Raw genomic sequence first — 11,868 nt, 5'->3', positions numbered from 1 at the left:
GTTCAACCACATTTGTTGCGGTCCTTCTTATTTGGGTGGACATGCTCAAAGAGTTCGCTCCTAATGGTTTTCTTGAGTTGGAAATATACTCAGATAACTTGATAATAATAATTCAACAATAATAAAAAAAATTAATTTATCATAAATATAAGGATTAAGTATAATTTTGGTTTTTAAGTATATGTCAATAAATTTTTGTATACAAAATCGTCTCTAAAATTTAAATTAAATTTTAAAGTTATCTTTTTTATTTAAATATTAAAATTTTAAATCAAATTATCCATAAAAAAATTTTTAAAATAAAAAAAATAAGAAGAAGAGAGTATTTTTGCTCTTCTGAAAAGGGGAAGAGAAGAAGAAGAATCGGAAAGGAAAGAAGAAGAAGAAGTTATTTATGATCCACTTTTGTCTCCGTTTTTATCGCCACTTCTGTACGATTTTAGTCTCTCAAGTAGGGGTGTTCAAATCCAAACCGATCCAAATTAAACCGCTCATCCAATCCAATCCAAACCGAAACCGATTAAAACCGCACTAATTTGGATCTGATTGGATTTTATTTTTTACAAACCGCTGGATCGGATCGGATTTTGGATCTACTTTTCAAAACCGATCCAATCCAATCCAAACCGCACAATGTACTATAATATTATTATTTTATTATTATATTTATAATTATACTTATAACATGTTTAATTTATTATATATTTTTATATTATTCATGTATTATTATTATTTAATAAATAGTTTATGTTCAAAATGTTATTTATTATTTATTTTAACTAACCTATAATTTTATTTCTATGTTATGTTATCGTTAGTTTTTTAAGATATTGTTGAGACTTATTATGTCGTTGTTAATTATTTAAAATTTAATGTTAAGACTTGTTATATGTATTTAATTTTTTTAATTTACAAAACCGCAAATCCAATCCAATCCAAACCGCTTGAAATTGGATCGGATCGGATCGGATTTTTTTTAAAACATCATCCAATCCAAACCGCACCGCAAGTAAAATTAGTGTTCGGATCGGATGAGTTTTTGACTCAAAACCGATCCAAACCGCACCGCGAACACCCCTACTCTCAAGTAAGGACAATTTTAAAATCAAATTAAATTTTAGAGACGATTTATATGCCAAAAAATGTTAAAGATAAAAAAAATTTCGACCTATACTTTAGAGATCAAAATCATACTTAATTTTAAATGCTACGTACTGAAAGAGTTCATATCTGGTAGTTGGATAACCAAATTATGATTGTTTTCCTACTATTTGCTTTGTTGTGCGCCATATGTACTGTAGCTGCCAGTGAGCACTAATGAACTCTGTAGATTTTTTGTCAGACATAAAAATTAAAATTTATCTTATTTAACATTCATTAATTATTACAATATTAAATAAAATAAATTATAATTATTTTTTATTATTTTTTTTTAATTATCAAACATTTCTGTTTTTTTGCCGATGACCTTGAGTCCTTGACTTTGCCTTTGTGCCTTATATGAGAGATGCTAAACTCATTGATGCGCATAATCTTTGGAGTCTAGGAATCCAGTGATGAAGGGCAAGTACAGGGTACATTTATTAAGGCCAAACCTATGAAAAAGTTACACTCATTCAATCTTTTCTCATCTTTGTAATATTTCATGCAACAATTTATTTTACACGAATTCAATCTCAATTGAAAATTATTTTTTTTGGTTTTATAATAATTTTTGAAAATATGGCTAGAACTCTGTCATTTCCATAATTAAGATCATCATTTGCTCAAATGAATATTGAAAATGGTTATTTTTAAACTTAGTATCTCACATTCTTGTTGTAATTGACAATTGGAGTGAATACTACCTAATTAGAGAAGTCAATACAACTAAGTTTAACATGTGATAAAACATGTAACTATATATTAGGAATAGGTTTGTCTTCTCATTTTGCTTTAAATAAAATATCAAAAAAATCAAAACCAATAAGAATAGAAATTTAATTTTGTCTTTTAGTTCAAATTTCAAAAAATCTATACTTTTATAAATTTATAAATTTAAAATAGAACAATAAACGATTTCTAAAGATTCATTAAAAATCATCATTTGACTCATTAATATCTAAAGAATCGTTATCGAGATTTTTGATGTTAAAAAAATTAACATAAAGTATAGCCCTTCAAAGTAACGTATGAGTTAAAACTTGAATTTTTTCAGAATCAAAAATTTTTCAATCATTGATCCTGATGCGGTTTGGCGCGAGACCATCTCAACGCCGTACAAGAACCACATATATGGGATGGAGTCGTTTTTCGCCAGCAGCCACTGCACATACACATTGAGGCTATTGTTAGGCTCCACCACTAGTCGAGCCGTCGACCCCAAAGAATGTGTGGATTTGAGGCTGCGGGTACAGGAGCTCCAACGCAGCCTTTAGCAGCAGGCTCAGAAGCATAACGATTATCGAGAGAGATATAAGAAGATCCTCAATTGTGTGACGTCTACAGATAAGCTCAGGCTGGAGTTGAGGCATTCGTTAAAACGAATACAGCGTATGGAGGCTCAAATAGAGGTGTACCAAGTCCAGATGTGCGTCGTTGGCATCGAACTTATTGGTGGCAGCGGTCTTGCTGCGCTGCCGACTTAAGGCCACAGGACCGACGACGATGATGACTATTTGGATCTATAGTTATTAGTTTTTTGTTTTATTATTTCATTATATTTATTTGATGTACTTGACTTTTAATTTATTTGAACATTATATTATTTATTTTAAATAAAAAGTTTTCATTATTTATGAATAGACCACTAATTATGTGAAAAATTTTAAAATTAAAATTGATTATTTATTTTAAATTGAAAAAAAATTGATATTACTGTCAAAATTATCGTAAGATTAACCCGACAGTAACAGTGTATGAAACATTTTTGGCATCAACAATACTGTCGACAAAATTTACCTATAACCAATTGGTTTTTTAAGCTGATAATCCGTCGTAAAATCTGACAATAATTATCATTAAACAAAAAAATTTTGTCGATAAATATCTATCAGCGAAATTTATATCGTCTAATTATTTTCGACATTAAATTTGACGATAATTAAATTATTGTCAAATTTTATTTTTTTATAATAAATTTAACAGTACCCAACATTTTTTTATAGTGTCAAATCCAATAATTAAGCACAAATATTATCTATTATCATGCCATACCTAACATCATTTGTGGTTTTAAATTCATAGACAATTATAACCCATAAACCGCCCCTTTGCGTGCATTTTATAATACGTCTATTATCTATTTTGAGTCATTGGTGTCACAATCAATCCATATTTACTTTTGCCAAAAGATGGATTCTTTAGTTAATTTGTTTCCTTTTAATTTCTAAAAAATTTGGACAAAATCTCTCTTCAAAGTAAGAGACTGTGAATTTTCAAATTTTATCTTAATTTTTTAATTTTAATTTTATACATTACATTAAATAACAAAATAAATCAATATTATACAATTTATAATTACATTTATTACTCATGATCCTTCTAATTATCTTATTCCACACATTAAGAATAAAAGCAAACACAAACACAAACACAAACAATTTCCAAAAAGAAAATGAAAAGAATCTCTATATACAAAATCTAAAAAACATTTTAACATTTAAATTTTAGAACCATATCCTAAACATATACCACAATGTACAAATAAATTAATTCTAATTTATGAATTAATTTCATTTATTTTAAATTACATCAAATATTTGGTTTCCAATTTTGGATGCATTAGTTTTGAATTTTATGTGTATGAATTTTAAATTCTGAATTTTAATTTTATGACATGCAACTTTTTCTTATGAAAAAGTTTTATACTAATTTTGAATTTTAGATGTATAATTTTAATATTAGAAATGTATATATTTTGAATTTTATATTTAAATAACAAAATTTATATATAAGCTAACAAATTATACCTCAAATAATATAATTTTTTATCTTCGTTTAGAAATTTCGAATTCGAATCTCACTCGTAATCTTTAAAAAAAAAATTATATATAAAAGATGTTGGTTTTGTAACGAAATTTCATCAGTTAATTCTTCTAAAAAGTTTGAAAATTTAATCCAGTAAATATCTCTGTTGAACTGCGGCTGAGTTTTTTAAATATTGGGAATAAGTGTGTGTTTCTCTTTAATATTTTGTTTTGAGTGAGTTTAACATTGCTATGGGAGAGAAACTGTTTTTTGTCAGAAGATACAAAACGTTGGAGACGTTTTGTATATGATTTGAATTTTTTTAATAAATAAAATCAAAACGGCACTACCGTTTTGTTAGAATAAATAATTAAAAAAATAAGCATAGCTGAAAACGGCGTTGCCGTTTTGTGTAGGAGGCAAAATTTTTTTAATTTAAAAATAGAAAACGGCGGTGCCGTTTTGTATAAAAGCAAATTTTACCGTTAGAAATTATTAAAACGGTGGTGACGTTTAGTACAAGTATGAATAAAAAAATTTAAAATTAGCTATATAAGGCATGCTAGTGTTGTGCGGGAAACATCTTGAATAGAGTAGAAAGTGAATAACACAAAGTTATTTGCCTTCACATTTCCAGAAAGCTTAGAGTTCTTTCTTCTTTAGCAGTTGAATTTGTTCTTACTTCTTTAGCTGTTCTTCATTATTTAGCAGTTGAAGTTGTTCTGCATGTTGAGTGAAATAAGTTGTAGGTAAATGTAATAAGTGTATAAAATGGAGAGTTATGTTAGTTTAAAAATATATTTCAATGGTCAGATTTTGTATGATACACATGAAGGTGTGAGTTTTTTGTGTGAGAATCCATGTGTTATTGTTGTTCCTTTTTCAATAACATATGAAGGACTTAAGAGTGTACTCTGTCAGAGTGTAGGTCAGCAAGGCCGGAAGAGAGTGACCAATATTTTATATAGGCAGCCTGTGTTAGTATTTGGTGGTTTCGTTCAATTTCAAGTAATGCACGTGGCGGATGAAGCTAGTATACAAGGAATGTTTTTGACCTACCATCAAACTAGAGCACGAGCCTCACTCATCGAGTTATATGTTGAGTTCGAAGAAATTGAAGATATTGATTTTCCGGAACCTAATATAGACTGGATGGGTTATAATACCGAAAGTGATGAAGAGTTTGAAGGTAATTATGAAGTTGTTGGTCCAACTGAAGATGTGGAAGAAGATGATATATCAGTTGACGGAAATGTAGCAGATGTTGCTAATGCACTAGTGGATCAACATCTATCAGGAGAGCCATCGTTTATGCATACTTTGAATCTTGATGCCATGCATGTTCCAGAATTTCCTGAATATGTCAATAGAGGTAAATTTATTATTATTATTATTATTATTATTATTGTTGTTGTTGTTGTTGTTAGGAATATTTGAATTATTATTAGTATTGTTAGCAATCAATTTTTAACATCAAATCTAAATGATGAAACACATACCTCGTCCGGAGAAAGATTGTCCAACCTTCTCCTGACATCAGCAGTTGTCCAATTTTTATACTGCTCTACAGCTGATTGATAATCATTCCACCTGGCATATTGCAATAACTCATATTTTTATAAAAATTTGGACATAACCTCCCCTAAAACTGGACTTAACCACCCTTAAGGGTTCCCTCAATTCATAAATCATTTCAACCATCAACCACTCACCACATCAAATTAAATCATAAGTCATTCATAATATCAGTTACTACAGTAAAAATCACTAAATCCATATCTTAGCTAAATTTTACCTGCGAGCAAGTGGAAAGCTAGTATCCATCGGCAGTGGTCCTATTGATGGCATTCGTAACCATGCCCATACAAGGAGCAATGGCATAGGACCATCAATGTCCTTGCAATCATACCTAGATGCCCGACATAAGGATCGATACATGTGTGCAAGGCAAGCTGAACCCCAACTAAACTTGTGAATCTGAGAAAAGTCACGAAGCAACGGCAAATACTTCCAGTGCACACTGACTCCAGACTTGTCACTAAATAAAGTTGTTCCAAATAGACACATTATGTGACATTTTACATAAATTTCCCTACTTACTGTGTCAGTCAAATGTTGGCGCCGCTTTAGGGTGCGGAACCATGCTAGCTTGACTCCGCTTCCTCTATGGTCGTTCGGGCCAGGAGCAATACCAAATTGGGTCATGCACTCATTTTCTAACCCACTTGTGCTGTGGTCAGTTGATCCAGTAACTGGCAAGCCGTGAGTTCGGAGTCCAAAAATCATGGCAACGTCCTCCAACGTAATCGTGCACTCGCCATGTGGAAGATGGAATGTGTGCGTCTCAGGCCGCCACCTTTCAACTAGTGCGTCTATAGTTGGACCGTGAGACATGATCCTTCCAATCTGAGATATATGATAGAATCCGCTCTCTCTGAGTTGTTCTTCCACCCTAGCATCATATGAGTCTATTTGGTGTAAGTGTCTGGTGTGCAAATTTCTTGAACCCTGATAACAAAAATAATAACTAACTGTCAATAACCAGAACTAGTCAATATTACTAAACTAATACTCGGTTTAGTAAAAAATATAATTAATAATTACTAAAAATTCAAATAATTTATAAATACTAATTGAATTATTCATTATTAAGCATAACAGTACATACAAAAATTACTTACATATATAGGATGTTGAAGATATTCTGATATATGCTCGTCAACACGTGTGATGTCACGTTTTCCCATTTTTGTCTTTAACGCTACACTAAAATAATATAGAAAGAAATTACTTATATACTTTTTTTATTTTTTACCAAAAATAATAATAATAATAACTCTTAATCTATTTACTAAACACATATCCTAAGAATTACTAATTATCCGATCTAAATATGTTTCTATTATTTTTAATATATATTGCAAAAATGTCTAAAATTACTAAACATACTAAAATTTAATAACAATAATTTTGTTTTCCAATAATTAAATAAAATAAAAAAACGTAATGGTATATATATATATATTAATAATTAATAATAATTCAATTTTATTATTAAAAACTTCACGCGCTACACATATAAATTAACTAAAAATTTAAACTAATAAAATCTAAAACACCTAATATTTTATATAAAAAATTTAAAAAATAACCCATGCTCATTAGATAATAATTAAGACTATATATTTTAGTTAAATTTTAACCTAAAAATCTAAATCACTAAAAAATTTTATCCGAATTAAATAAATAATTCTGTTTTGAAATTAATTATTTTAAATAAAACTAAAATTATTAATTTTTTTTGAATAAATTATTTAAAATATAACTAAAATTACTAAAAACCTCTGTTTCTCAAATAGGTAAAAATTAAAACAAAACTAAACAAAAATTCTAAAGCGGCCTTTCCTTTTTTTCATATAAATTATATAAATTCAAACTAAAATTAATAAATATTCTATTTTTTTAAAAAAAATTAATTAAACAAAATTAAAATTAAAAAAATCTATACTAACATTCAACGAATAATATATACACTAACGATACGCTAACAATTAATATTATTATTATAATTATAACTATAACAAAGATAATATATTTTTTACAACTCCTAATCAAGAACTAATAATTAATTTATTCATCTACGTAACCAAAAAACTATTTTAAAAATATTATATACTTTTTTTTTTTTTTGAGTTCAAAACAATAATACCCTAACTAACTACTAATAATACGTTTAAATTACTAACCTTTTTCTATCTTTGACTGTTGCCGTTTTTCTTGTTGCGGGAATGTGGGGCTGCCGTTTTTTGTTGTTGTGGAGATGTGGGGTAAATAAATGGTAACTTCCAGCTTCTTCAAACAAAGTGTATAATGAAAGCTATGGCCTGAAGAAAAAAGAATGAAGGAAGAAGAGAGTTGGCGTTTTCATTAATCGTGTGGGAAGAGAGAAGTAATTGCCACGTGTTGATCATGCAAAACAAAACGTCGGTGACGTTTTGATCAAAACGTCAATGACGTTTTTCACATAACGGCGTTGACGTCTTTCTTGCAGCATTTGACGACTCCCATAGCGACGTTAAATTCCCCTGTTTCGCCATTTTGGTAGATAACACCAACTTTGACCCAATACTAAAAAAAAAAAGTTCGTTGAACTGCCGGCGTGTTTCCATGCACCTTCCGCCGACTATAAAAGATTCCAGCTCATTTGAGGAACAGTGGCTGATCCATCATTGATTTGCAATTCAATTTCATAGTTGACAAATTTGAAAGTCATTGGTTGGGTTTTTAAAACTGTGACCAATTATATTAGGTGTATTAAAAAAATTAATTATTAAATTAATTTTTATATAAAATACTTAAAATAAATTAACAGTATATATATAATTTTTTAATAAATTATATTTCAAATAATATAGTCTTTTTATACTTACCTAAAAAATTATAAATTTAAATCTCTCTATTTTTAGTATATATATATATATATATATATATATATATATATATATATAATCCATCATAATTAATTTATTTGATTATTAAACTATTTGCACATATAGAAAAAAAAGTGCAAAAGGCCTTTTTTTGTGCCACGTGGCCAATATTATAAAGCAACTTGCAGTCAACGCATAAGGTCAATGAAGGATTGGAGAATAGCTACGATAGTAAAATACTACTACAAGTTATTTAGAGTGAGAACTGAGAAGTAAAACAAATTATAATTTTTTTTTAAATTAAGATAGCAAATTTAAATATGATGAAAATAAAAAATTTAATAATAATTTACTTTTTATTTTTTATTTTATCATTTTTTCATTTTTTTCAGGGTACTACAGACAACAGATCACGTCATATTTAAAGAAGAGGCTTGCTACACATACAAGTCTTTTTGACTTACAAGTTTTACAAGTTGCTACACATTAGAGTCTTTTAATGCGTTATTTAATTTCCAAAGCGCTACACTCACCGTGAATTATGAACGACTCCTCTTCCTCTTCCTCTTCCTCTTCCTCTTCTTCTTCTTCACTCACCATGAATTATGAACAACTCATCTTCATCTTCCTTCTTCTTCTTCTTCTCTTCTTCTTCTTCTTCTTCTCTTCTTCTTCTTCTTCTTCTTCTTCTTCTTCTTCTTCTTCTTCTTCTCTTCTTCTTCTTCTTCACTCACGTGGATTATGAACAACTCATCTTCTCTTCCTCTTCTTTCTTCTTTCTTCTTCTTCTTCTTCCTCCTCCATGTATTTCTTCGTTATTTCTTTGCCTTTTCATTAGTTGTTTTATTTGCGTTTATTACTGGTATTCTTGCTTCGTTTTTTTTTCGATTTTCATGGTTTCTGAAATCAAGCTTTGAAATCGTTTTGAAGATAATGAAACTTCAGAAATACACCCAAACGATTATAGAAAATACACCCAAACGATTATAAAAAATACACCCAAACGATATTTCTTCGTTATTCTCTTTGCCTTTTCATTAGTGTTTTACTTGCATTTATTACTGGTATTCTTGCTTCTTTTTTTCGATTTTCATGGTTTCTGAAATCAAACTTTGAAATCGTTTTGAAAATAATAGAACTTCAGAAATACACCCAAACGATTATAGAAAATACACCCAAACGATATTTCTTCGTTATTCTCTTTGCCTTTTCATTAGTTGTTTTACTCGTTTATTACTGGTATTCTTACTTCTTTTTTTCGATTTTCATGGTTTCTGAAATCAAGCTTTGAAATCGTTTGAAAATAATGAAACTTCAGAAATACACCCAAACGATTACAGAAAATACACCCAAACGATTATAGAAAATACACCCAAAGGACACTTTATGCATAATTCAGAACTCTTTCTCTTTCTCCTCCTCATATTTTGCTGCTTCTTCTTCTTCAAAAATGATTTCAGAGCTTGATATCAAAAAATAATGGAAATCAAGAATAACGAAAAAAGAAAACAAAGAGAAAAGCACGTAAATGAAGAAGGAGAAAGAGAAGGCAAAAAACGAAAGAAAAGAAGAAGAAGAAGAGGAGGAAGAGGAAGAAGAATGTGCAGCAAGAAGAAGAAGACGATGCAGTGAAATTGTGCAGTAACGGTTGAAGAAGGAGAAAGAGAAAGTAAGAAACGAAAGAAAAAAAGAAGAAGAGGAAGAGGAAGAAGAACGTGCAGTAACGTTCAAGCGCGTTAATATAATAACTTGTAAAGACTTGTATAAAAAAATGCTTGTATATGGAGAATTTCTCTTCAAAGAATTCTTTCTTTTCTTTTTTGGGAGGATGAGTCCTTTTAAAAGATTCAATTTATATTCCTAAAATATATAACTAGTATATCCCTAACTCCCTTTTCACACTTTTACCGATTTGAGGGTGAATTTATTTAGTGTTCGAAAAAGGTACTTAATTATTTCTTTAAATCTTTTTTAGGAAGATTTTTTATTTGAATAAAATTATAAGTACTTTTTTTAGTTATTAATAGTTATTAATTTATTAATTATATTTAAAAAAATTATACCACTACAACAGCTTTTAGCTATTGCAACATGTACTGCAAATAACAGTTGAAAAATATTGTCTAAACTAATTAAAGACAACACTTAATATTTGTTACATATAAATAAAGCTGTTGTAACACTTTTTTAACAACACACCATAAATATTCCCTTTTGATTAATTAAAGTACAATTAAAAAGTGTTGCTTTTATAAATTAAACAAACAACATTTGTGATACATATATATTACACTTTATAAGTGTTGTTCGGCTCATTCTTAAACGCTCCTTGCTAAGTATGGAGTGCTGCACACCTTGTGAATTTATTAAATCTAAACTCTTTATTTATTATATTTTATTTGAATGGTTTAGATTTAAAAAGGCAACCTGTTAATCAGGTTAATCATTTTTTTACAAGTTTTAGATTTTTTTGTAAATCTCAATATTGGGCTGAAGTTCAAAATAAAAAAATAGTATATAAATATTAAAAACAACATGTTTGTACAAAAAAAAAGTTATTAGACTTTAGAATTAAAATAAATAATACATAAAAAATAAGAAATTCATGTACTAAAATCCAGAAAAAAAAAGATATATTAGAATCTTAAAAAAAATAATATTAAATATATATTATGTATATAATATTAAAATTTAAATAAATTTTATTTTGTGTGAAATAAAACTATAATATTAAATATAAACACAATAATAAAAAATTGTGCGTTATATATATATAATATTAAAATTTAAATAAATTTTGTTTTATGTAAAATAAAATTATAATATTAAATATAAAGACAATGATAAAAAATTTTGTGTTATATATATATTGTGTGAAACAAAATTAAAACATTAAATATGAATAAAATGATAAAAAATTTTGTATTATATAAATTTAATTAAAAAGAACATATATACAACATAAAAAGCAAACAAACATATAATAATTTTATTTTGTGCGAAACAAAAATTTATATAAAAAATATTTATATAATTTTTTATTAACAATTTTTTTATTGAAATATGTTATTTTATTATATTTATAATATATTATTTTGGATAATTATATTATTTTAGTTAATATATATTATTTAAAAAAATATTTAAAATTTATTATTTTGTATTAAGAATATTATTAAAAATATATTATTAATTTTTCTTAAAATAATATATTTTTTATTTAGTTCAAACACTATGACAATAAAAAAATTTACGTAACTGCGTCTATTCAATAAATATTATATTCATTTATTTCTATATTGTATGTAAAATAAATAATTAATGTTTAAAAAAAGTTAATAAAAGAAAGAAGTATTTTTTTTAACTTTTAGATAAAAATTATGTCATTTGAACTATAACTCGTTGATAAAGAAAGAAATATTCTTAATTATATATTAAATAGAATAATTATTTATTAGGCTCATTCTTATACAAATAAAAAATTTTCTTA

The 11,868-nt window shown here is 27.4% G+C and overlaps 1 protein-coding gene across 1 annotated transcript; it reads right to left on the bottom strand.

Moving 5' to 3' along the window:
* Positions 1-5,739: 5,739 nt before the first annotated feature.
* LOC130934608 (serine/threonine-protein phosphatase 7 long form homolog) lies at positions 5,740-6,695 on the bottom strand. The gene is made up of 2 exons (XM_057864165.1): positions 6,630-6,695; positions 5,740-6,456 (listed from the first exon to the last, which is right to left on the bottom strand). The coding sequence occupies exons 1-2, from the start codon at positions 6,693-6,695 to the stop codon at positions 5,740-5,742; spliced, it is 783 nt and encodes a 260-aa protein (XP_057720148.1).
* Between the last annotated feature and the right edge of the window lie 5,173 nt (positions 6,696-11,868).

Source organism: Arachis stenosperma, chromosome 6, assembly GCF_014773155.1.
Source record: "Arachis stenosperma cultivar V10309 chromosome 6, arast.V10309.gnm1.PFL2, whole genome shotgun sequence".
NCBI lineage: Eukaryota > Viridiplantae > Streptophyta > Magnoliopsida > Fabales > Fabaceae > Arachis > Arachis stenosperma.
Note: the sequence above shows the minus strand (reverse complement) of the source record. Positions and strands in the feature narration are given on the sequence as shown.